Source organism: Triticum urartu, chromosome 7A, assembly GCF_056163025.1.
Source record: "Triticum urartu cultivar PI428250 chromosome 7A, HENAU_Tu73, whole genome shotgun sequence".
Taxonomy (NCBI): Eukaryota; Viridiplantae; Streptophyta; class Magnoliopsida; order Poales; family Poaceae; genus Triticum; species Triticum urartu.
The window spans coordinates 23266838-23294223 of NC_141879.1; the positions used below are offsets into that span (position 1 = coordinate 23266838).

The 27386-nt window shown below is 51.5% G+C and overlaps 2 protein-coding genes and 1 pseudogene across 2 annotated transcripts in view; 2 read left to right on the top strand and 1 right to left on the bottom strand.

Annotated features, from left to right (window-relative positions):
* Nucleotides 1-22001, top strand: part of LOC125518142 (F-box protein At5g10340-like) — a 30331-nt gene extending 8330 nt beyond the window's left edge. Inside the window, exon 2 of the mRNA XM_048683076.2 lies at nt 21629-22001. Coding sequence (XP_048539033.2) covers nt 21629-22001 — 373 coding nt within the window. The remainder of the gene's footprint in view (nt 1-21628) is intronic.
* A 998-nt stretch (nt 22002-22999) lies between these two features.
* On the top strand, nt 23000-24227 carry LOC125524938 (putative glutathione S-transferase GSTU6). The gene is made up of 2 exons (XM_048689967.2): nt 23000-23420; nt 23632-24227. Exons 1-2 carry the CDS (start codon nt 23079-23081, stop codon nt 24034-24036), a joined length of 747 nt encoding a protein of 248 aa, XP_048545924.2. The 5' UTR covers nt 23000-23078; the 3' UTR covers nt 24037-24227.
* A 1041-nt stretch (nt 24228-25268) lies between these two features.
* LOC125534857 (uncharacterized) lies at nt 25269-26253 on the bottom strand (annotated as a pseudogene).
* Nucleotides 26254-27386: the final 1133 nt, after the last annotated feature.

Below are 27386 nucleotides of genomic sequence, written 5' to 3' on the forward strand. Positions count from 1 at the left end.
CTAGCTTCCTCACTGCATTGCAATAACCAGTCATAGCCGGACTTCTGACGTCCCACTCCTTCATCACCTGATTAACCACCAAATCTGAGTCGCCATAGACCATGAGGCGACGGACGCCGAGTGAAATGGCCATGCGCAACCCATATAAAAGTGCTTCATATTCTGCTTCATTATTGGAGGAATCGAAGTGAATCTGGAGAACGTATCTGAGCTTATCTCCTCGGGGGGAGACTAATACTACCCCAGCACCGGAACCATTCAGCATCTTAGATCCATCGAAGAACATGGTCCAGTGCTCCGAGTGAAATTGAGTCGGAAGTTGCTGTTCAATCCACTCGGCGATGAAATCTGCAATTGCTTGGGACTTGATAGCCTTCTTTGCTTCAAACTTGATATCTAAGGGAAGGAGTTCAATCGCCCACTTGGCCACTCGACCAGTTGCATCTCTGTTATGCAGAATCTCTGACAGTGGGGCGTCGCTGACGACTGTAATGGAGTGGTCAGAGAAGTAATGTGCAACCTTCTTCGTGGTCATATAAATCCCATATACAAGCTTCTGGTAGTGAGGGTATCTTTGTTTTGAAGGGGTCAAAACTTCAGACACATAATAGACTGGGCGCTGAACTCTGAAGGCCTTTCCTTCTTCTTCCCGCTCGACTGTAAGTACTGTACTGACAACTTGTCCTGTGGCTGCAATGTAAAGCAGCAGAGGCTCTTTGCTGATTGGGGCAGCAAGCACCGGCTGGGTGGAGAGCAGAGCTTTGAGCTCTGCAAATGCTGCATCAGCTTCTGGAGTCCACTCGAACTTGTCAGACTTCTTCATCAGTCGGTAAAGAGGCGGCGCCTTTTCACCGAAACAAGAAATGAATCGACTTAGAGCGGCCAAGCAGCCTGTAAGCTTTTGGACATCGTGCACGCGTACAGGACGCTTCATCCGGAGTATGGTGCCAACTTTTTCAGGATTGGCATCGATCCCCCGTTCGGAAACGAGAAAACCGAGTAACTTTCCACCTGGAACTCCGAATGTGCACTTTGATGGATTGAGCTTGATATCATACCTCCTGAGGTTGGCAAAGGTTTCAGCAAGGTCAGTCCGCAGGTCGGAACCTTTCCGTGACTTGACCACAATATCACCCATGTATGCCTCCACATTCCGACTGATTTGAGTGAGTAAACACTTCTGAATCATTCTCATGAACGTGGCTCCGGCGTTCTTGAGGCCGAACGGCATGGTGACGTAACAGAAGCATCCGAATGGAGTGATGAAAGCTGTTTTGATCTCGTCGGGTCCATACAGACGGATCTGATGGTACCCGGAATAGGCATCTAGAAAAGACAATCTCTCGCACTCCGCAGTCGAGTCGACTATTTGGTCGATGCGAGGGAGAGGAAAATGATCTTTCAGGCAGGCCTGATTGATATGCTTGAAATCAATGCACATGCGAAGTGACTTGTCCTTCTTGGGGACCATGACGACATTGGCGAGCCACTCGGAGTGGTAAATCTCTCGGATGAACTCCGCCGCTAAGAGCCGAGCCACCTCCTCGCCAATGGCTTGCTTCTTCTGGACGGCGGACCGTCGAAGATGTTCCTTCACATGCTTGAATTTTGGGTCGACTCGTAGACGGTGCTCAGCCAGCTCTCTGGGAACTCCAGGCATGTCAGAGGGTTTCCATGCGAAGATGTCCCAGTTCTCACGGAGGAGCTGGACGAGCGCTTCTTCCTATTTGGAGTCGAGCGTCGTTGAGATGTGAGTCGGGGCAGCATCGGGGTCGGTCGGGTGAATGTGGGCTGACTTTGTTTCACCGGACGACTGAAAAGCTGATTCTGAAGCAGGCTTCTTGGCTCGTAGCAATTCACTCGGATCAGCAGTCTTCTGGTACTCTTGCAGCTCGACCACTGCCATCTGAGCATCAGCTATCTTTGAGCCTTTCTAAAAACACTCTTCTGCTTTCTTTCGGTTGCCTGTAACAGTGATCACACCTTTGGGGCCAGGCATCTTCAGTTTGAGATACACGTAACACGGTCGAGCCATGAAGCGTGCATAAGCTGGCCTGCCCAAAATGGCATGATAAGCACTTTGGAAGTCCACAACCTCGAATGTCAACTTTTCTTTGCGGTAATTCTTTGAATCACCGAAAACCACATCAAGAGCAATCTGGCCGAGTGATTCGGCTTTCTTGCCAGGAATGACTCCGTGAAAGCTCATGTTGCTGGTACTGAGCCTGGACATCGGAATGCCCATTCCTTTCAAAGTTTCAGCATACAGTATGTTCAGGTCACTGCCACCATCCATCAGGACTTTGGTCGGTCGAGTGCCTTCGACAACTGGGTCGACCACCAAAGCTTGCCTCCCAGGGGTGGCAATGTGCGTTGGGTGATCAGACTGGTCGAATGTGATGGCAGTCTGAGACCACTTCAGATAACTGGGCGTTGCCGGAGCAACCATATCCGTCGTCACTATCTTCCTTGTCCTCAACCCTGTCTGACTCCTTTTCCTTGTCTTTGGACTGCTTGCCCTGAAACTGCTGGATCAGGAGCCGGCACTGTCGAGTGGTATGCTTTGGGTAAATAAAATTACCCTCTTCATCTTTCTTGGTGTGGATGTGACATGGCAGATCCAAAACATCATTCCCATCCTGATCCTTGACTTTCTTGGGCTTCCAGGGTCCCTTGGGTTTTCCCTTGAACTTTCCCTGGGTTACGGCCAGGGCCTCCCCAGGGGCGGCTAGCTCGGCCTTCTGCTTCTGCTTCCGACTGGAGTTCCCTCCGGTTTCTTGGGCGACTGCCTTGTGCTTGCCACTCCGGAGTCGATCTTCGTCTTCACCATTAGCGTATTTGGTGGCAATCTCCATCATTCGATTCAGAGACATCTCTCCAGTTCGACCGAACTTCAGATTCAATTCTCTGTATTTAACGCCTTCCTTAAAGGCACAAACTGCTTGATGGTCTGGCACATTCTCAACTGTGTGATGCAATGTGATCCACCTCTGGATGTAATCCCTCAGAGTTTCATTCGGCTTCTGCACGCAAGACCGCAATTCTGTAAGGCCTGCGGGTCGCTTGCAAAGGTTGTGACAAACACTCGGGAGAGGTCCTCCCAAGTGTAGATGCTGCTGGGTGCCAACTGATTTAGCCACGCTCTGGCTGAGCCCTCTAACATGAGAGGCAAATGCTTCATGGCCACCTCATCATTGCCACCGCCAATCTATACAGCCACTCGGTAATCTTCGAGCCAAGTGTCAGGCTTAGATTCGCCGGTGAACTTGCTAACTCCAGTCGCCAGCCTGAAGTTGGGAGGAATCACTGCGGCTCTGATGGCTCGACTGAAACACTCTGGCCCCGAAGCATGTACTCTGCTGCTGGCAGGCGCATCTCTGTTGTGGCCTTCTCGATGAGCTCTGTTCCTGTCAACCAAACCTTGAACAAGGATGGATCTCGCATCAAAGCCTGGGTCCCTGGGGTCGACTGGAATCCTCTGCCCAAAACTATGAGGGAGTCTATCATCTTGCCGTCGAGGCGCATACGACCCACTCCTTGGGGGAGGGGTTGGCACTCGACGTCGATCATCACGATCGGATCGGTGATCATACTGCTCATTTCTTCTGTACTGATCGTGCCGGTCTCCACGTCCCTCACGCCTCGGGGGCGATCTCGGGCTGTGAGCCGACTGGACTGTGTCCGTTGCCACGGATCGACTGTGGATCCTATTCCGCGACTAAGAAACAGCGGAATTCTGGTTTCCCGCCGCCCGGAGCAACGCTCTGATCTGCAACAAGCCCCTGCCAGCCTCCGACTGGGAGGGCTGAATTGATTCTGCTATACGGGCCGCAACGGCCAAATTCTGAACTGGGGTTCGATATACCTGCAGCGACGGGAAGAGCTGACGTCGACTGGACTCGGGAGCCTGCTGACGTCGACTGGACTCGGGAGCTCGCTGACGCGCTTGCTCGTCGAGTATTCACTGTAGATTCTCCAGTCGAGTGCGCTCGGTCAGGTTAGCCAAGCGCGCGTCCTCCAAGGCCCGGGCCTCGGGAGTTTCTCCGACAATAGGAGTGTGGAGTGCGCCCATGTTCCGGCGGCGAAGCTCCTCTCGCTGCAATGACGTGAGAGGTTCGGGGAGATACTCATCATGGGGATGCGACGGGTCGCCCCCACCCGTGCCTCCATCAGCGCGAGGGAAACCGGGAGGACTGTGTGTTCCATCGACCGCCAGAACCTCAGCCGCTGGGTCGCTGCTGTCGCACTCGGATGCGGTCTCCGCAGAGCCAGTCGACAGGTCGAACCGGCCGTAGAGGGATTCGTCGGGCTCGATTGCCGCGACTTGTGGGGCTGCCGACTGTCGGGCCACGGCATGCCTCACCCACCGCTGAAGTCTCGACCGACCGGAGCGCTTGCGCTGGTGGGAGACAGGGCGGGGAGACGACACGGGGGCCGACTGATACTGGGTCGACGGCTGCCGCAGGAGGACGCCACGAATGCATGCGCGGAAGTGCGTCGCACCGCGGACGGGGAGCACGTCGATGTCGAGTGGTGCCTCCTGAAGCCAGGCGGAGTCGTCGGCGATGAACGTGAGCATGCCGAGACGGATCTCGCGGCCCTCCACCAAAACTCCGCAAGAAACCATGATCAAAGGGATCGGAAAAGATCGCAACTTCTCCAACTAGGCGATAAGATTCCCGCCCCACGGTGGGCGCCAACTGTCGTGGTTCTAACTCCGATAGTGATGTAGGGGGGTGTGTATGGAGAGGCTAGATCTTAGCTATGGAGGAGTTGTAAGCACACGAGGATTACGAGTTCAGGCCCTTCTCGGAGGAAGTAACAACCCTACGTCTCGGTGCCCGGAGGCGGTCGATTGAATTATGCGTGTGTGAATAACAGGGGTGCAAAAGAGGCTATACGCCAGGCGGGGATCATGATGGAGCAAGTGAAGGTGGCTCGGGAGGCCAGCCAAGCAGCTTATGACGCGAGCTCGGCTCTTCAGAGCAACGTCCAGGTCAGTCGACTCAACACTTGGTCTGTTATGATATGCTGTTTGAAGAATCTCTTTTCCGAAGATCTTTGTATCTGTACACCCACTGGGTGTGTTTGCCAATTCTTGGACGAGTGGGGGCACGCTAAGTGCACCCACTGGGTGTAGTCCCCGAGACTACGGTGGACTGCTAGCAGTCGACTGTAGTCTTTACATTGTGTTGCTGTAGCTATATTTCTTCACTCGGTCAAGAAGGCCAAGTCGAGTGATGAAAGGACGCAGGTGATCCAGCTGTGCGGGGGCCTGGCGATCCAGACGAGAGGAAAGAGTTGTTTTCCATCTATCACTTTCCCGGAGTCGGTCCGCGGTTGGCAGGCGACCTGGTTTTACTGTCAAGACCAGGCGACCCCAGGACAGTCGACTGGTCTTCCCCCTTTCTCTCTCGACCGAGCTGAAAAACCTGCTTCTCTGAAAGTGACGCCGGAAGAAAAGGCCCAAGTCAAAGTGCTGGCTGGTCGAGTGGTTGAGCTTGTCCGCGAGGGCGTGACTGGTATGGACCTGCTGGAGGTCTTCCTTCGGAGGCACATCCAGCCGCTCTAGGCTCGTGACCACCCGATGTGGCTGTACTCGGGTCTCGACGACACCACTCGGATCCACCCGGAGGAGGTCACCGATGAGATGCTGGAGGGGTGGTTGTCGAGCATCACAGGGAACAAGGACAACCCCCGAGGAGCCAGGAGGGTAATTCCACTCGACAACTCGTATGAGTGGACCATGTATGTCTTTATGCTCCCGACTGAGATCTTGTTTTCTTCATTGGTCTTCTTTGAGTTGGTCGATTGACTTTTGTCTTGTCTGTTGTTTTTCAGGCGACTACTGAGATGTACTCGACGCCCAACGGGGCACAGGAGCCAACTGAGGAAGGGGAGGCGAGCGGAGGTGAGAGCGGAGACAATCAAGGCGAGTGGGAGTCCGACGGCGAAGGAGAGGGAGGCGACGACGTCGACTCCAGCGAAGAGGAGGAGGAGGAGGTTGAACCCCCCTGCCCGGAGAGGCGATCCAAGCTCACACACGATCCAGCGCGGGAACGTGGTAAGGCGACTGTTCCTGTTGGGCAGTCGTCGAAACTCCCTCGGACCTCTTCTCCTACGCCGACTGGAAAGGCTCCCAAGTACCCACGCGCGACGCCGTCCATGCCGCCCAAGGCTCTGCCCAAGATGAAGATGGCTGTCCCTACCATTTCCGGGTAATAATAAAACTTGCTTTCCTTCGTCGACCGTGGACAAATCCTTGGTCGATTCATTGAGCCAACTGACTGACTTTCGAGATTTGCAGCGCTGCTACTTCTGAGATCTCCGCCAAGGACGACAACCAAGAGATGGAGGATGCTGTTACCTCCAACCCTGGTACGATCACTGACGTTCCGCTTTGAGTCGACTGAACATTTATTGCAACTCTGGTCGATTGAATGTTTTCCTTGTATCCCCTCCTCATGTTATCGACCTCCCGGATGACGACGACAACGAACCGCTGAGAGTGAGGAGGAACAAGAGGGCGTCGGCTGACAAGACCCCCCAATCTGCTCTGGCGTCTGAGGCCGTAGCTCGGGATGGTGGTGACACCACTCGGGCTTCTGTGACTTTCGCCATTCCTCTGACGAGTGTGCGGCCTTCGACGTCGACTGCGGATCCGCCTTCGCTTTTTGCCGCGTACCCCATCCCTGAGGACCAAGCGGCTGCCGCAAAAGAGGCTATACGCCAGGCGGGGATCATGATGGAGCAAGTGAAGGTGGCTCGGGAGGCCAGCCAAGCAGCTTATGACGCGAGCTCGGCTCTTCAGAGCAACGTCCAGGTCAGTCGACTCAACACTTGGTCTGTTATGATATGCTGTTTGAAGAATCTCTTTTCTGAAGATCTTTGTATCTGTACACCCACTGGGTGTTACACCCAGTGGGTGATTTTGGCGATGGCGACGCACGGGGCGCCCGAGTGGTGATGAGGTGACCAACCGATGGCGACGCGCGGGGCGGCCGAGTGGTTATAAGGTTATCAACCGATTGGCGACGCGCGGGGCGGCCGAGTGGTGGTGAGGTTACCAACCGATGGCGAAGCGCGGGGCGGCCGAATGGTTATGAGGTGACCAACCGATGGCGACGCGCGTGGCGGCCGAGTGGTGATGAGGTTACCAACCGATGGCGACGCGGGGCGGCCGAATGGTTATGAGGTGATCAACCGATGGCGACGCGCGGGGCGGCCGAATGGTTATGAGGTTTGCTCTCCACTCGGTAGGGTTTTTTCAAACTTAGGCGAGTACTGGACCGCAGCTAAGCCCCCCGAGTGGGAGGTTTGCTCTCCACTCGGTAGGATTTTTGAACTTAGGCGAAACAGATTCGCCGCTAAGTCACCCACTGGGGGATTTTGGCGATGGCGACGCACGGGGCGGCCGAATGGTTATGAGGTGACCAACCGATGGCGACGCGCGGGACGGTCGAATGGTTATGAGGTGACCAACCGATGGCGACGTGCGGGGCGGCCGAATGGTTATGAGGTGACTAACCGATGGCGACGCGCGGGGCGGTCAAATGGTTATGAGGTGACCAATCGAGTGACGATGCACGGAGCGACCGAATGGAGTAGATGCGTCCCGCTGAGTGGCGAGGCACGCGGGGCGTCGGAGTGAAGTAGACGCGTCCCGTGGAGTGGCGACGAGCGGGGCGTTCGAGTGATTTAGACGTGTTCCGCTAAGTGGCGACGCGCGGGGCGTCCGAGTGATGTAAACATGTCCCGTCGAGTCGCAACGCTCGGGGCATCCAAATGACGTGTCGCATGAAGTGTTGATGCACGGCGCGTTCAAGCAATATAAACATGTCCCGCGAAGTGATGACGCGCCTTGTCCTCTGGCTTGCGCTCAGGTACTGGATGAGCAATCCGTTCGAGTGAATTCGGGTTCGAGGCCGAGTGAACTTGAGTCTGTGTCTGAGTGGCTTTATACCGACTGAAAAATCCATCGGGTGACCCTGCAAGTTAATTGCAAGTACGGCCGCGAAGTTGAAGGCCGAACGGTTATACATGCATGCATGCATGAATTTACTGGTGCGGAATCGGTGGGTTGTTGGAAGCAATTAGATATCCTTGGCGGTTAATAAGGCGATTAATAATCTCCATCAATTGGCCGGTTAATAAGGCGATTACCTTAACGAAGCGGTCAATCCTTGGCGGAATTATGAGACCGACGTTTATAGGCGTGCATTTAATGATTGCCGGTGAAGCCGCGTACGTGTGGGAGATCCGGAAATGTCCTTCTGATTTCGTTTTCCCTGCATGCAGTTAATGCTTGATTAGGTGGCCCACGTTATGCAAGCACTTACCAGCCATTTATTGCCTCAATCCCGAACGGCCGTCGCTGCCGCAGCGCGCCTCCACCATCGAGACCGTCGCAGACGACTGGCACCGGAGGCAGGCAACGGCCGAGGCCGCCGCAGCGCGCCTCCACCATCGAGACCGTCGCAGACGACTGGCACCGGAGGCAGGCAACGGCCGAGGCCGCCGCAGCGCGCCTCCACCACCGAGACCGTCGCAGACGACTGGCACCGGAGGCAGGCAACGGCCGAGGCCGCCGCAGCGCGCCTCCACCACCGAGACCGTCGCAGACGACTGGCACCGGAGGCAGGAGCGCTGCCTGCCCGCACTGCCACCGCGGAGGTTCCCGGCGAGCAGCCGAGAACACGAGGCCGGAGTCGACGGCGAGGTGAACGGCGACGACGGAAGTGTGTGTGGCTCAGCGACTGGGTTGGAGACGATGATGACGCGGACGCCGCTAGTGGCTGCGCGCGGAGGCGCAGTCGGCGGTGCCGAGGTCGGGGACGACGACGGGGTGGATGGCGCCGGAGGTCGTCCGTGGAGGCGCAGTCAGCTGTGCTGAGGTTGGAGACGACGACGACCGCACGCGGCTGTGACAAGGTCGAAGGTGACGACGTGGCGGATGGCGCCGGTGGTCGTCCGTGAAGGCGCAGTCGGTTTCTTGCTTTCGCGCCAATTCAAGTGATCAGCTCATGCGGATGGGAGGCCAGCCAACCTGAAGGCTGATAGTTCTCCTTGTACGTGCTTGGATGGATGTACGTTTTCCTTTTGCTTGCGATGCTTTGCTCGTTGTGCAGATGAACAGTATAGAAAATGTGTTAGAAGATGAAGATCAAACCAGTGGCGGAGCCACCGCCCAGCTAGCTTGGGCAGTTGCCCGGGCTCGCGAGCTGTGCTACATGCTACGATGGCTCTATCAAAACAGGGAAAATACTCCTCGCAGGGTGGTTTACCCGGGCAGCGAGCAGCTGGCCAATGGGCTTCCATTTTCTCTCTAGTCAACAGTACTAATTAATTACTATTTAATTAAACACTGACGGATGGGCCACTAGTACCCACGTGAGACAGGCCTACTTGTTCGGTTCGATTGTTTTTTTACTCGAAACGAGAAGGCAACGATCAGTTGATCGCTCCACCTCCCTGCGACCCCTCGTCCGTTTAGCTTCTTTTCTTTTTCTTTGAGGGGCGTTCGTTCGTTTAGCTTCTGTTCGAAACGGCGGCATCCTCGATCGATTAGAGACAGAGACAGGTCGTCAGCGAGCGTAGGCTGGCCTGGGCGAGCCGCCGGCGGTGGGGACGGAGCCGGAGAGCATCCAAGCGTGATTCCGAGGAACGGTTTGCATCAGCGGCTGCTTGTCCCCGTCTTCGTAATTATGTGAGATTAGTAGACTTATTTTGAGGTCACGGCGACGGGAATTGGCCATTGGGGATGATTACCACTTTTATGAGCTTAATCCTTTGTTTAGGGATTTGTTTTAGATAGTTGATGTTAATTTCAAATTTCAAATTATTATATTTGAGAGATATGGAGGTTCTTGGCAGTGAAAATGTGAGTGGTATGCAATCGAAAACATAAATAGAGCCACAACCACCATCTCATATTGCCTTGTGAGATGGTTGCAAGCTCTCTATTTTGAATATATTCGCAAATAACAATATGTGAATTACAAGTCATTCTTTTTATCTTCTAGTGTCTTTTAGGATTTTTGAATGGTAATTTGTTTAGTTATATTTCCGCCGGTAATATGATGAGTTTGGTTGCAGCCCTGGTTTATAACTTAATGTTTTCAAGTCTCAACTTCATTTTGCCCTATGAAACCAAATAAATACTTCTTCCGTTCCAAAATAAGTGTCACTGATCTAGTTCAAAATTTGTTCTAATTTAGTACAAAATCAGTAAAACTTATTTTGAAATGGAGGGAGTACATATTAAATTATTTTACTTTAAAATTACATTTGTTTGATTTCTATGGTTATATTTTCACTACATCATTAATATGGATTTGTGGTTTGAAACTTTGATGTTGTTTTATATATTGCGTATCCGAACACCCGATTTTGATTTCTAGCTTAGACACTCAGCTCAAATTCACCCAGGCTTCACAAAAGTTCTGGCTCCGCCACTGGATCAAACCAAATAGAGGGCACCAGCCGGAACAGATGTTCCGCTAGTGGTAGAAGAAATAACCATCTGCATCATGGCTCGATAGACGCCATGCCCCACGGTGGGCGCCAACTGTCGTGGTTCTAACTCTGACAGTGATGTAGGGGGGTGTGTATGGAGAGGCTAGATCTTAGCTATGGAGGAGTTGTAAGCACACGAGGATTACGAGTTCAGGCCCTTCTCGGAGGAAATAACTGAAGGAAATATGCCCTAGAGAAAATAATAAAGTTATTATTTATTTCCTTATATCATGATAAATGTTTATTATTCATGCTAGAATTGTATTAACCGGAAACATAATACATGTGTGAATACATAGACAAACAGAGTGTCACTAGTATGCCTCTACTTGACTAGCTCGTTAATCAAAGATGGTTATGTTTCCTAACCATGAACAAAGAGTTGTTATTTGATTAACGAGGTCACATCATTAGTTGAATGATCTGATTGACATGACCCATTCCATTAGCTTAGCACCCGATCGTTTAGTATGTTGCTATTGCTTTCTTCATGACTTATACATGTTCCTACGACTATGAGATTATGCAGCTCCCGTTTGCCGGAGGAACACTTTGTGTGCTACCAAATGTCACAACGTAACTGGGTGATTATAAAGGAGCTCTACAGGTGTCTCCAATGGTAGATGTTGGGTTGGCGTATTTCGAGATTAGGATTTGTTACTCCGATTGTCGGAGAGGTATCTCTGGGCCCTCTCGGTAATGCACATCACATAAGCCTTGCAAGCATTGCAACTAATGAGTTAGTTGCAGGATGATGTATTACGGAACGAGTAAAGAGACTTGCCAGTAACGAGATTGAACTAGGTATTGGATACCGACGATCGAATCTCGGGCAAGTAACATACCGATGACAAAGGGAACAACGTATGTTGTTATGCGGTCTGACCGATAAAGATCTTCGTAGAATATGTAGGAGCCAATATGGGCATCCAGGTCCCGCTATTGGTTATTGACCAGAGATGTGTCTCGGTCATGTCTACATTGTTCTCGAACCGTAGGGACCGCACGCTTAACGTTACGATGACAGTTATTATGAGTTTATGCATTTTGATGTACCGAAGGTTGTTCGGAGTCCCGGATGTGATCACGGACATGACGAGGAGTCTCGAAATGGTCGAGACATAAAAATTGATATATTGGAAGCCTATGTTTGGATATCGGAAGTGTTCCTGGTGAAATCGGGATTTTACCGGATTACCGGGAGGTTACCGGAACCCCCCGGGAGCCATATGGGCCTTATTGGGCTTTAGTGGAAATGTGAAAGGGGCTGCCCATAGTGGGCTGCACGCCTCCCCCCTCCCCTAGTCCTATTAGGACTAGGAGAGGTGGCCGGCCACCTCTCTCTCTCTCTCTCTCTCTCTCTCTCTCTCTCTCTCTTTCCCCCTTGGGAATCCTATTTGGAATAGGATTGGGGGGGGGGAGTCCTACTCCCGGTTGGAGTAGGACTCCTCCTGCGCCTCCATAGGGCTGGCCGCACCCCTCCCCCTTGGCTCCTTTATATACGGAGGCAGGGGGCACCTCTAGACACACAAGTTGATCATTGAGATCGTTCCTTAGCCGTGTGCGGTGCCCCCTGCCACCATATTCCACCTCGATCATATCGTTGTAGTGCTTAGGCGAAGCCCTGCGTCGGTAGAACATCAAGATCGTCACCACGCCGTCGTGCTGACGGAACTCCTCCCCGAAGCTTTGCTGGATCAGAGCCCGGGGATCGTCATCGAGCTGTACGTGTGCTAAGAACTCGGAGGTGCCGGAGTAACGGTGCTTGGATCGGTCGGATCGGGAAGAAGACGTACGACTACTTCCTCTACGTTGTGTGATCGCTTCCGCAGTCGGTCTGCGTTGGTACGTAGGCTACACTCTCCCCTCTCGTTGCTATGCATCACCATGATCTTGCGTGTGCGTAGGAAATTTTTGAAATTACTACGTTCCCCAACAGTGGCATACGAGCCTAGGTTTTATATGTTGATGTTATATGCACGAGTAGAACACAAGTGAGTTGTGGGCGATATAAGTCATACTGCCTACCAGCATGTCATACTTTGGTTCGGCGGTATTGTTGGACGAGACGACCCGGACCAACCTTACGCGTACGCTTACGCGAGACCGGTTCCCCCGACGTGCTTTGCACACAGGTGGCTTGCGGGCGACTGTCTCTCCAACTTTAGTTGAACCAAGTGTGGCTACGCCCGGTCCTTGCGAAGGTTAAAACGTAGTCTATTTGACGAACTATCGTTGTGGTTTTGATGCGTAGGTGAGATTGGTTCTTGCTTAAGCCCGTAGCAGCCACGTAAAACTTGCAACAACAAAGTAGAGGACGTCTAACTTGTTTTTGCAGGGCATGTTGTGATGTGATATGGTCAAGGCATGATGCTGAATTTTATTGTATGAGATGATCATGTTTTGTAACCGAGTTATCGGCAACTGGCAGGAGCCATATGGTTGTCGCTTTATTGTATGCAATGCAATCGCGATGTAATGCTTTACTTTATCACTAAGCGGTAGCGATAGTCGTAGAAGCATAAGATTGGCGAGACGACAACGATGCTACGATGGAGATCAAGGTGTCGCGCCAGTGACAATGGTGATCATGACGGGACTTCGGAGATGGAGATCACAAGCACAAGATGATGATGGCCATATCATATCACTTATATTGATTGCATGTGATGTTTATCTTTTTATGCATCTTATCTTGCTTTGATTGACGGTAGCATTATAAGATGATCTCTCACTAAATTATCAAGAAGTGTTCTCCCTGAGTATGCACCGTTGCCAAAGTTCGTCGTGCCCAGACACCACGTGATGATCGGGTGTGATAAGCTCTACGTCCATCTACAACGGGTGCAAGCCAGTTTTGCACACGCAGAATACTCAGGTTAAACTTGACGAGCCTAGCATATGCAGATATGGCCTCGGAACATGGAGACCGAAAGGTCGAGCGTGAATCATATAGTAGATATGATCAACATAACGATGTTCACCATTGAAAACTACTCCATCTCACGTGATGATCGGTTATGGTTTAGTTGATTTGGATCACGTGATCACTCAGAGGATTAGAGGGATGTCCATCTAAGTGGGAGTTCTTAAATAATTTGATTAACTGAACTTAAACTTATCATGAACTTAGTACCTGATAGTATCTTGCTTGTTTATGTTGATTGTAGATAGATGGCTCATGCTGTTGTTCCGTTGAATTTTAATGCGTTCCTTGAGAAAGCAAAGTTGAAAGATGATGGTAGCAATTACACGGACTGGGTCCGTAACTTGAGGATTATCCTCATTGCTGCTCAGAAGAATTACGTCCTGGAAGCACCGCTGGGTGCCAGGCCTGCTGCTGGAGCAACACCAGATGTTATGAACGTCTGGCAGAGCAAAGCTGATGACTACTCGATAGTTCAGTGTGCCATGCTTTACGGCTTAGAATCGAGACTTCAACGACGTTTTGAACGTCATGGAGCATATGAGATGTTCCAGGAGTTGAAGTTAATATTTCAAGCAAATGCCCGAATTGAGAGATATGATGTCTCCAATAAGTTCTATAGCTGCAAGATGGAGGAGAACAGTTCTGTCAGTGAGCATATACTCAAAATGTCTGGGTATAATAATCACTTGATTCAATTGGGAGTTAATCTTCTAGATGATTGCGTCATTGACAGAATTCTCCAATCACTGCCAACAAGCTACAGGAGCTTCGTGATGAACTATAATATGCAAGGGATGAATAAGACTATTCCCGAGCTCTTCGCAATGCTGAAAGCAGCGGAGGTAGAAATCAAGAAGGAGCATCAAGTGTTGATGGTTAACAAGACCACCAGTTTCAAGAAAAAGGGCAAAGGGAAGAAGAAGGGTAACTTCAAGAAGAACAGCAAGCAAGTTGCTGCTCAGGAGAAGAAACCCAAGTCTGGACCTAAGCCTGAAACTGAGTGCTTCTACTGCAAGCAGACTGGTCACTGGAAGCGGAACTGCCCCAAGTATTTGGCGGATAAGAAGGATGGCAAGGGGAACAAAGGTATATGTGATATACATGTTATTGATGTGTACCTTACTAGAGCTCACAGTAGCACCTTGGTATTTGATACTGGTTCTGTTGCTAATATTTGCAACTCGAAACAGGGACTACGAAATAAGCGGACACTAGCAAAGGACGAGGTGACGATGCGCGTGGGAAACGGTTCCAAAGTCGATGTGATCGCGGTCGGCACGTACCTCTACATCTACCTTCGGGATTAATATTAGACCTAAATAATTGTTATTTGGTGCCAGCGTTGAGCATGAACATTATATCTGGATCTTGTTTAATTCGAGACAGTTATTCATTTAAATCAGAGAATAATGGTTGTTCTATTTATATGAGTAATATCTTTTATGGTCATGCACCTTTGAAGAGTGGTCTATTTTTGATGAATCTCGATAGTAGTGATACACATATTCATAATGTTGAAACCAAAAGATGCAGAGTTGATAATGAAAGTGCAACTTATTTGTGGCACTGTCGTTTAGGTCATATCGGTGTAAAGCGCATGAAGAAACTCCATACTGATGGACTTTTGGAACCACTTGATTATGAATCAATTGGTACTTGCGAACCGTGCCTCTTGGGCAAGAGGACTAAAATACCGTTCTCCGGTACTATGGAGAGAGCAACAGATTTGTTGGAAATCATACATACCGATGTATGTGCTCCGATGAATATTGAGGCTCGTGGCGGATATCGTTATTTTCTCACCTTCACAGATGACTTAAGAAGATATGGGTATATCTACGTAATGAAACACAAGTCTGAAACATTTGAAATGTTCAAAGAATTTCAGAGTGAAGTTGAAAATCATCGTAACAAGAAAATAAAGTTTCTACGATCTGATCGTGGAGGAGAATATTTGAGTTACGAGTTTGGTGTACATTTGAAAAATTGTGGAATAGTTTCGCAACTCACGCCACCCGGAACACCACAGCGTAATGGTGTGTCCGAACGTCGTAATCGTACTTTACTAGATATGGTGCGATCTATGATGTCTCTTACTGATTTACCGCTATCGTTTTGGGGTTATGCATTAGAGACGGCCGCATTCACGTTAAATAGGGCACCATCAAAATCCGTTGAGACGACCCCTTATGAACTATGGTTTGGCAAGAAACCAAAGTTGTCGTTTCTTAAAGTTTAGGGCTGCGATGCTTATGTGAAAAAGCTTCAACCTGATAAGCTCGAACCCAAATCGGAGAAATGTGTCTTCATAGGATACCCAAAGGAGACTATTGGGTACACCTTCTATCACAGATCTGAAGGCAAGACATTCGTTGCTAAGAAAGGATCCTTTCTAGAGAAGGAGTTTCTCTCGAAAGAAGTGAGTGGGAGGAAAGTAGAACTTGACGAGGTAACTGTACCTGCTCCCTTATTGGAAAGTAGTACATCACAGAAAACTGTTTCTGCGACGCCTATACCAATTAGTGAGGAAGCTAATGATGATAATCATGAAACTTCAGGACAAGATACTACTGAACCTCGTAGATCAACCAGAGCGAGATCCGCACCAGAGTGGTACGGTAATCCTGTTCTGGAAATCATGCTACTAGATCATGATGAACCTACGAACTATGAAGGAGCGATGGTGAGCCCAGATTCCGCAAAATGGCTTGAAGCCATGAAATCTGAGATGGGATCCATGTATGAGAACAAAGTATGGACTTTGGTTGACTTGCCCGATGATCGGCAAGCAATTGAGAATAAATGGATCTTCAAGAATAAGACTGACGCTGACGGTAATATTACTGTCTACAAAGCTCGACTTGTCGCAAAGGGTTTTCGACAAGTTCAAGGGGTTGACTACGATGAGACCTTCTCACCCGTAGCGATGCTTAAGTCTGTCCGAATCATGTTAGCAATTGCCGCATTTTATGATTATGAAATTTGGCAGATGGATGTCAAAACTGCATTCCTGAATGGATTTCTGGAAGAAGAGTTGTATATGATGCAGCCGGAAGGTTTTGTCGATCCAAAGGGAGCTAACAAAGTGTGCAAGCTCCAGCGATCCATTTATGGACTGGTGCAAGCATCTCGGAGTTGGAATAAACGCTTTGATAGTATGATCAAAGCATTTGGTTTTATACAAACTTTCGGAGAAGCCTGTATTTACAAGAAAGTGAGTGGGAGCTCTGTAGCATTTCTGATATTATATGTGGATGACATATTACTGATTGGAAATGACATAGAATTTCTGGATAGCATAAAGATACTTGAATAAGAGTTTTTCAATGAAAGACCTCGGTGAAGCTGCTTACATATTAGGCATAAAGATCTATAGAGATAGATCAAGACGCTTAATTGGACTTTCACAAAGCACATACCTTGACAAGATTTTGAAGAAGGTCAAAATGGATCAAGTAAAGAAAGGGTTCTTGCCTGTGTTACAAGGTGTGAAGTTGAGTCAGACTCAATGCCCGACCACTGCAGAAGATAGAGAGAAAATGAAAGATGTTCCCTATGCTTCAGCCATAGGCTCTATCATGTATGCAATGCTGTGTACCAGACCTGATGTGTGCCTTGCTATAAGTTTAGCAGGGAGGTACCAAAGTAATCCAGGAGTGGATCACTGGACAGCGGTCAAGAACATCCTGAAATACCTGAAAAGGACTAAGGATATGTTTCTCGTATATGGAGGTGACAAAGAGCTCACCGTAAGTGGTTACGTTGATGCAAGCTTTGACACTGATCTGGATGTTTCTAAATCGCAAACCGGATATGTGTTTACATTAAACGGTGGAGCTGTCAGTTGGTGCAGTTCTAAACAAAGCATCGTAGCGGGATCTACATGTGAAGCGGAGTACATAGCTGCTTCGGAAGCAGCGAACGAAGGAGTCTGGATGAAGGAGTTCATATCCGATCTAGGTGTCATACCTAGTGCATCGGGTCCAATGAAAATCTTTTGTGACAATACTGGTGCAATTGCCTTGGCAAAGGAATCCAGATTTCACAAAAGGACCAAACACATCAAGAGACGCTTCAATTCCATCCGGGATCTAGTCCAGGTGGGAGACATAGAGATTTGCAAGATACATACGGATCTGAATGTTGCAGACCCGTTGACTAAGCCTCTTCCACGAGCAAAACATGATCAGCACCAAGACTCCATGGGTGTTAGGATCATTACAGTGTAATCTAGATTATTGACTCTAGTGCAAGTGGGAGACTGAAGGAAATATGCCCTAGAGGCAATAATAAAGTTATTATTTATTTCCTTATATCATGATAAATGTTTATTATTCATGCTAGAATTGTATTAACCAGAAACATAATACATGTGTGAATACATAAACAAACAGAGTGTCACTAGTATGCCTCTACTTGACTAGCTCGTTAATCAAAGATGGTTATGTTTCCTAACCATGAACAAAGAGTTGTTATTTGATTAACGAGGTCACATCATTAGTTGAATGATCTGATTGACATGACCCATTCCATTAGCTTAGTACCCGATCGTTTAGTATGTTGCTATTGCTTTCTTCATGACTTATACATGTTCCTACGACTATGAGATTATGCAGCTCCCGTTTGCCAGAGGAACACTTTGTGTGCTACCAAACGTCACAACGTAACTGGGTGATTATAAAGGAGCTCTACAGGTGTCTCCAATGGTAGATGTTGGGTTGGCGTATTTCGAGATTAGGATTTGTTACTCCGATTGTCGGAGAGGTATCTCTGGGCCCTCTCGGTAATGCACATCACATAAGCCTTGCAAGCATTGCAACTAATGAGTTAGTTGCAGGATGATGTATTATGGAACGAGTAAAGAGACTTGCCAGTAACGAGATTGAACTAGGTATTGGATACCGACGATCGAATCTCGGGCAAGTAACATACCGATGACAAAGGGAACAACGTATGTTGTTATGCGGTCTGACCGATAAAGATCTTCGTAGAATATGTAGGAGCCAATATGGGCATCCAGGTCCCGCTATTGGTTATTGACCAGAGATGTGTCTCGGTCATGTCTACATTGTTCTCAAACCGTAGGGTCCGCACGCTTAACGTTACGATGATAGTTATTATGAGTTTATGCATTTTGATGTACCGAAGGTTGTTCGGAGTCCCGGATGTGATCACGGACGTGACGAGGAGTCTCGTAATGGTCGAGACATAAAGATTGATATATTGGAAGCCTATGTTTGGATATCGGAAGTGTTCCGGATGAAATCGGGATTTTACCGGATTACCGGGAGGTTACCGGAACCCCCGGGAGCCATATGGGCCTTATTGGGCTTTAGTGGAAAGGTGAAAGGGGCTGCCCATAGTGGGCTGCGCGCCTCCCCCCTCCCCTAGTCCTATTAGGACTAGGAGAGGTGGCCGGCCACCTCTCTCTCTCTTTCCCCCTTGGGAATCCTATTTGGAATAGGATTGGGGGGGGGGGTCCTACTCCCGGTTGGAGGACTCCTCCTGCGACTCCATAGGGCTGGCCGCACCCCTCCCCCTTGGCTCCTTTATATACGGAGGCAGGGGGCACCTCTAGACACACAAGTTGATCATTGAGATCGTTCCTTAGCCGTGTGCGGTGCCCCTTGCCACCATATTCCACCTCGATCATATCGTTGTAGTGCTTAGGCGAAGCCCTGCGTTGGTAGAACATCAAGATCGTCACCACGCCGTCGTGCTGACGGAACTCCTCCCCGAAGCTTTGCTGGATCGGAGCCCGGGGATCGTCATCGAGCTGTACGTGTGCTAAGAACTCGGAGGTGCCGGAGTAACGGTGCTTGGATCGGTCGGATCGGAAAGAAGACGTACGACTACTTCCTCTACGTTGTGTGATCGCTTCCGCAGTCGGTCTGCGTTGGTACGTAGGCAACACTCTCCCCTCTCGTTGCTATGCATCACCATGATCTTGCGTGTGCGTAGGAAATTTTTGAAATTACTACGTTCCCCAACAATAACAGCCCTACGTCTCGGTGCCCGGAGGCGGTCGATTGAATTATACGTGTGTGAATAACAGGGGTGTGAACCCTTCATACTGAGGAGGGGGGTGGCTTATATTGAGTTCGCCGGCCCTCTCCTGCCCTCAGTAATGCAGGGTTTAAGGTACATTTAAGGTTGGGCGTTACTGGTAACGCCCCTAATAAAGTGCTATAATGACCATAAAGACTACTTAATAGCCGACCGTTTGCCTGCGGAGTGACTTCAGATCTCCTGGCGGTCGAGTGGCTAGCTTCATGGTCGAGTGTCTTGAATTCGTCGAGTGGGATACCTTCAAGTCGATTGAAAGGTGACTTCTTCTAGGGATGTCCTCGGGTAGGGCTCTTTGGACAGGTCCGTGCCCCTACCCTAGGTACATAGCTTCATCACCCGGCTTAGGGCATCTCCAGTCGCGCCCCCAGGAAGGCCTCCCCAGGCGTTTTTTCTGCGCCGGCGCCGAAAAATCGGCCCAGTCGCGCCCCCAGGAGCCCGATTTTCGCCGGCCTGGGCCGAAAACAGTGCCGGCGGACCCAGGCCGAACCCGGCGCGCTGGGGGGCGCCCGGGGGCGCCGGGCGAACTTTTTTGGCGCGAAAAAGCTGCAGGCCCGCCGCGTCAGCGACACGGCTCCCTTCTCGCCCCTTCGTCGTCCTCATCGCCTCGTTTCCCGCGGCGAATCAATGCCAAAGCTGCCGCGCTGCCGCGCCGGTCAGCCTGCGCCATTGATGCCTCACGGGCGGCGCAGTGAAGGCCGGACGACGCGCGTCCCTCGCCTGCCACGCGTACACACGGCGGCCACGCGTACGGGCGGCGTCTCGGCCTATATAAGACGCGCACCAGTGTGCTCGGCGATCACACTCTCTCGCCGTCGTCGTTCCTCCCTCTCCTCTCTCTCGCCGTCTCCAGTTCATCACCCATGGCCGAGCGCTTCCTTGGTGACGGCGCGGCGGCGAACGGCTTTGGCCGCCGCCATCTCCACGAAGACGAGGCTCGCCTCCTTTACGAGGCCGAGTACCCGGTCCCGCCGGACATGCGGGTGCCCGACGCGTGGAGGATCAGCGCTGGCCGCGTGCCGGTGCCACCACCACCCACCGGGGCGGCGCGGCGTGCGGAGATCACACGCATCCGCGCGTCCCTGCCGCGGGCGGCGAGGGAGGGGCCACGGTACGTCCCCGACAGCCCGCTCTGGGAGCCCTACTTCCGCCGCCGTCACGCCGAGCAGCTCGAGGCCACCAACGGCGTCATGCCCTCCGGCAGGCTCAACTGCAATGGCCGGCCCGGTGGTGGGGCGTGCCCGGGCGCACGTTGGAGGCCGTCCTCGAGTACATCGAGGGCGGCAACACGCCGCGCCTCGAGTACCCCGCTCCCCCGTCCTTCTCACGCCGCCGGGGAAGCTCCTGGACCCCGAGGCGCATGGAGACCGGGGGGTCCTCCTCGTCGTCCGGCGGCTCGCCCTGCCTCCGCCCCGTCAAGCCGGAGCCCCAGGGCACGCCAGTCAGTGCCCGCACGCGCAGCTCCGGCGTCCGCATCGGCGCCAACGCCTCCCCACCCACCGGCCGCTTCGTCCTCGTCGAGCCCAAGCCGGAGCCCGGCCTCCCCGCGGAGTACGAGGAGATAGCCCGGCGTGGCATCTCCGACGAGGACGCCCTGCGGTGGGCGCGGGACGACTACCTCCACGACGAGATGGTCCGGCAGCGCCGGGCCCTGGAGGAGATCGCCGCCCGCAAGCGTGGGCGCGAGGACGAGCACGGCGTCGTGGTCCTCGACAGCGACGACGACCCCGGACCGTCCAACCCGCCACGCCAACAGGGGGAGGGATGCAGCAGGGACGGCGGAGGCGCAGGCGGGGGCGGCGATGACGACGACGACGACGACGACGATGACGGCGATGACGACGACGACGACGACGACGGCGGTGACTACACGCGGTTCTACAGCCTCCTCGGCATGTAAACCGCGTGGGCGGGCGGCGAGGCGGGCGGCGAGGGAGACGGCGGGGGTAGCCCGCGGAAGTTTTTTTTTCTTTTTTTGTAAAATATGTTTAAGTTTGAACGAACTCGCCGATGTTTGCGTTAAATTTCAGTCGTGTTTGCGACTGGGGGGCATCACGCCCCCAGTGCGCGGTTTAGCGCCGGCGCGCCCCCCGGGGGCGATTTTTTGCCCCTCCTGAGAGGCCAACGGCTGGAGATGCCCTTAGCCGAGCTAAACGGGGAGCTAGCCATGCCGCGTCCAGGTTATAAATCAGTCCAGATATGGATGTGTGATGATGTGGAAAGCATTAGCCCACCACGATGGGAAAGACGTCATGTACTCAACTTCCCATTTTCTTTTCACCAGCTGATAGGCACGTCTAATGACGAGATAGTGTTCCGAGACATTTCGGACTCTCTATGGCGGCAAACTCCTCAAGGAGTTGACATTATGTTTCACATGGAAGCCTTGAGATATTACAACCATGACACGAGCACGCTTGTTGAATACTCAGGGGAGACCGTCCAAGACTTTGATGCAATCTTTTACATTCCAACCCTAGTTCCAATCTAGCTATAGCTTCTAGTTGGCTTATTTCTCACTATGTAAACGGCAAAACCCACTAGTTTTCTTCGATCAAATCCACTAGTTTTCTTCGATCAAACCCTAGTTCCAATCTAGCTAGCTATAGCTTCTTTTGGCTTATTTCCCACTATGTAAATGGCAAATAAGCATTTATATGTTTCAAGAAATGTTGGCTTCATCATTGTTTCAAGACCAAAGATCCCTCTTGAGGCACAAAACACGATCACATTCCTATTACTAGCATATAGTAGCTTATCCAAATGATTTACTATTTGGAATTTTTTTAGACAACATAGAACAGAAGTACAATAGGAACATTCTCTATAAACCGTAATGTTCCACTCCTATGTTCAGAGATATAGATAAATTCTATACCAAAAACCGAATGTAATAGATCAACTGCATGTATATTTCTGTTTAAGAAAACACATGAGTTCTCATCTACTTACACGTGTATTGGCATAATTTCAATTGAAAATTTCCAATTAATCCGATCTGATACTTTTACATATTCAACATTTGATCTGATACTTCACAGCATTTCCCTACTGAATTTTGTGTAAACTATTAGATGAAATTTCTTCATGTACGCAGAAATACAGGAACCAGTATGAAAAAAAAGTTAAATTCACATATTAAAAATTTATGCTAATTTATTAGCTCATTTTCAACTAATTTTAAGACATTAAAGATGTTGCCCTCACATTTGCGAAGGCCACTTTGCTAGTGCAAACTAAAAAGATGATACTTAATTATTACAACTAAAGAACGGCGTGGCAATGCACACTTTAGACATAACTAGATCAATGGTACACATGGCTTCATTGGTCCTTGTGCCACAAAGTAAAGAGGCCACACACCTTCCCCATGACTAGCTCGTGGCCTTTGAGAATGGGCTGGTGGTTGGATAACGATCGTGGAACGCTGCTGCGATAAAGTGATGGCCCATTGCACATTTCAAGGCGCATGGACGGCTATCAATGCACACTCGCCGTATGACGACGCAGTGCCATATCGTATACATACTACACTTAATCAACACGTAGCTACAGAGATCATTCAACGATGATGATGGCAAGCGCTCAAGAGCAAGGGCTGAAGCTGCTGGGGGCGGCGTCCGGGGTGAGCCCGTACGTGATCCGCGCCCAGATGGCGCTCGGCATCAAGGGGCTGACCTACGACTACCTCCCCGAGAACCCCCGGTGCAAGAGCGACCTGCTCCTTGCGTCCAATCCCGTGCACAAGAAGCTGCCTGTCCTCATCCACGGCAGTAGGCCCATCTGCGAGTCGCTGATCATCTTGGAGTACCTTGACGACGCCTTCCCCGGAAATGGCGTCTCCATCCTCCCTACTGACCCCTACCACCGTGTTGTTGCTCGTTTCTGGGCTACCTATGTGGACAACAAGGTTTGTTTCCTCTCGTCTAGTTTGGCCCATCTTGACTTTATTTTCATTAAATTGATACTACTTTTTTTTTTGTTTTGAGTTGGACATGTTGGTTGCATGCATTGTGTTATGCATATGTTGGGCATTCGGTCGGAGTTGTATTATCTTATATATCCATTGAATGAAAAATATCGGTTATTGAAAAAATCACATAATCAATGTGCTGCCGCAGCTGTTCCCTTCGTGCACCGGCATCCTCAAGACGAGGAAGCCGCAGGAAAGAGCCGACAAGGTGGAGGAGACCTTGTCGTCGCTCGGGCTCCTAGAGGCTGCCTTGGCGGAATGCTCAATTGAAGAGGAGGCGGAGGCGTTGTTCTTTGGCGGTGGCTCTCTCGGGCTGCTCGACATCGCGCTTGGGTGCTATCTTCCCTGGATCGAAGCGATAGGCTGCCTTGCCAGCATGCCGCCGTTCCTCGACGCAACGAGGACACCGAAGCTGGCCGCGTGGGCGGAGTGGTTCAGGGCCGCCGAGCCGATCTGGGGGCTGCTGCCTGAGGCGGACAAGGTGGAGAAGTACATCTCAACAGTTCTTTATCCAAAGTGGAAGGCCGCGCTCACTGCGCCGGAAACTAATTAGAGATCATGTCATCTTGTTCCATCGCTTTTGCTACACTCGCCTTCAGATTGAGTTGATGTTTTCCAGATGTGTTGTGCTCGTTGAACTGTTGTTACTTGGTTGTTAGGGTCTGATCGTCATGGATGGTGCGCACGCGTGAACTGTCTTCGATCTGAGTTTGTTGTTTTGGGAATAAATTAAAGCTTCCTCAATCTTTCACCTCTTTGTCAAGGACGTTACTGGTACCAAATGCAATGTTCTCCGGTTGAGTTCTTAATAACTATAAGAAAAGTTTAAAACATGTTGACACCACATTTTGGCATGGCAATAAAAATAAATAGGATGGCCTAGAATGAGAATGTGATCAACATGAAAAATCTCCATCTCATCAAAATGGAGAAAAATGATGTTTAGGTCATCTCCATCCGATTTCATATCGAGGGCCCAAGTAGTGCCTGGGGTGCTGAAAGTTGCTGCTCAGAGTACTGTTCGGCTGATCACACACCCAAGATCACCTCCGATGAAAAAAGGTTGCTGCTCGGGGTACTGCGCGAAGGTGAAAAGAACGATGATATGCGTGACATTGCCTGCATGAGTCTTTTTTTACCCCCTCTTTCCCATAATGTAAGATTGTTTCTTACATTATGGGACGGAGGTAGTACTAGAAAAGAAAGAAACGAACCAGTGTGGAAGAACCCTACCCTGCTGAGCCGCCGCTGCGTCTCATTGTCGCTGCCAGGTGGCCAACCACGTGTGGCAGCGGGCAATACTCCACTTCCATGTCCTGTCCTGCTGGGCGGCAGGCCCTCTCTTTCGACAAGGCAACATGCTACCTGGTGAGGCGGCGGTCCTATTCATCCAGTCTAGTCATGGCGGCCGGTGCCCTTCATCAATCCACCTCAGCGGCTCAGGCCCAAAGGGTATCCCCGTCTTAGGCTCTCCCAAATCCCAACTGCTCTTGTTAGATGCCGCTGTTTGATGCCTTGACTTTTTTTTCGAGAACACCTCGAAAGGGGCAGGGGTTCCTGCATTTCATTAAAAAGAAGAGAGTAGGTCCAGTTTATAAGGAAAACCGGACCCGAAAACCAAACATTCACGGCTAATCAAGGATAACCGAAAGAAACACACGCCGACCCCAGGGCCGCGCTCCAGCCGAGCTGCCAGCTCCATCACCCGAGCAACCCATAGCCGACACCCAACAACCAAGACCAAAGCCGCCGCTCCGGTATCCACGCCGACCCCGAGGCCGCGCACTAGGCGAGCCGCCTGCTCTGCTGCCCGAGCAACCGGAGCCGACACCCTACAACCATCTCCGGAGCCGCCACTCCGACGTACAGATAGAAACCCCACACGCCGACCCCGAGGCCACGCACCAGGCGAGCCGTCAGCTTCGTCACCCGAGCAACCGGAGCCGACACCAAACCACCGTATCCGGAGCCACCGCTCCGACATCCACGCTGACCCCGAGGCCGCGCACCAGGCTGGCCAACGACACTGCCACCCACGTGACCAATGCCGGCACCCCCTCCAAGATGAAGAGATCCGGAGCCGCCGCTCCGACTTCCACGCCGGCCCCGAGGCCGCGCACCACCCGAGCCGATGACTCTCCTAGGCCAAGACCACTCCAGAACGATGCCTCCATGAAGGACCGCGACACCGGAGCGCCGCCATCATCCGCTCCAAGAACTGGAGCAAGGGTTTCCCCCGGAGTGTGAGAGAAGAGGTCGAATGCCCTCGAACGACGACGCCTCCAAGAAGGTGTGCGGCGCCCATAGGCGTCGCCGCCGCCGGCTTCGGCCAAGGCCGGAGCAAGGCTTTCGCCCTGAGCAGCCAAAGGAAGCCCTTCCCTCGAACCGGCACACGAGAGCCACCGCCTGCCTGAACCACCACCGACCTCCAGAGCCCGGAGCCACCGATCAGAACAGCCTCGCCGCCGCCACCCGCACCACGCAGAGCCGTCGACCAGGCTACGCCATCTTCACTGTAGGAGCCAGAACTGGCCACGTCTGGTCAGATCCGAAGCCCCGCGCAACAGCAGCAGCCAACCCTCCGGCCAGCACCAAGCGTCCCTGGCGTGACCGACGGCCGACGCACTGCCGCAGAGCACCGACGCCCCCGCGCTCCAGCCATGGCGCTGCCCACGCAGCCACCCAAGCCGCTGTTGCCAAAGAAGAGGTCCGGGGCCGCGGCGTCCAAGCACCACGCTCTCAGATCCGCCCCACTGCAGCCGAAGCACATCCCCGCACGCTTGCCCCACGTCGCCGGTCCCTGCCCACGAGCCCAGGAGGCAGATCTGCGTCGCGGGCCTCAAGAGCGCCCGCGCCGCACCTCCATCGCAGCCGCCCGCGAGCAGATACACGCCCGCCCACCTCCGAGGGCCACAACCCGCACCTCCCGCGGCAGCCACCGCGAGGGCCAATGACGAGCAGTAGAAGCCGCCCGCCCCATGCAGCCACCAGCTGGATCCACGCAGACAGAGCCGCCTGAGCGCCGCCAGGGGCCAGATCCACGCCACTAGAGCCGCCGTTGACTTGCAGCACCGAGCCCCGTCCACCACCTACGCGTGTGGGGGAAACAAATCCCACCGGCTGGGGCTTTGCCCGCTAGCATGTGATATGTCTCCAACGTATCTATAATTTTTGATTGCTCCATGCTATATATCTACTGTTTTGGACAATATTGGGCTTGATTTTCCACTTCTATATTATTTTTGGGACTAACCTATTAACCGGAGGCCCAGCCCAGAATTGCTGTTTTTTGCCTATTTCAGTGTTTCGAAGAAATGGAATATCAAACGGAGTCCAAACGGAATAAAACCTTCGGCAACGTGATTTTCTCACCGAACGTGATCCAGGAGACTTGGACCCTGCTTCAAGGAACAAAAGAGGCGGTCACGAGGGTGGGGGACGCCCCCCTAGGGCGCGCCCCATGCCTCATGGGCCCCTCGGTGCTCCTCCGGCGTACTCCTTCCTCCTATATATACCTATGTACCCCAAATGATCAGAACAGGACCCAAAAACCTAATTCCACTGCCGCAACTTTCTGTATCCACGAGATCCCATCTCGGGGCCTATTTCGGAGCTCCGCCGGAAGAGGGCCGTCATCACGGAGGGCTTCTACATCATCCTAGCCCCTCCGATGAAGTGTGAGTAGTTTACCTCAGACCTTCGGGTCCATAGTTAGTAGCTAGATGGCTTCTTCTCTCTCTTTGAATCTCAATACAAAGTTCTCCCCCTCTCCTGTCGAGATCTATTCGATGTAATCTTTTTTTTGCGGTGTGTTTGTTGAGACCGATGAATTGTGGGTTTATGATCAAGTCTATCTATGAATAATATTTGAATCTTCTCTGAATTCTTTTATGTATGATTGGT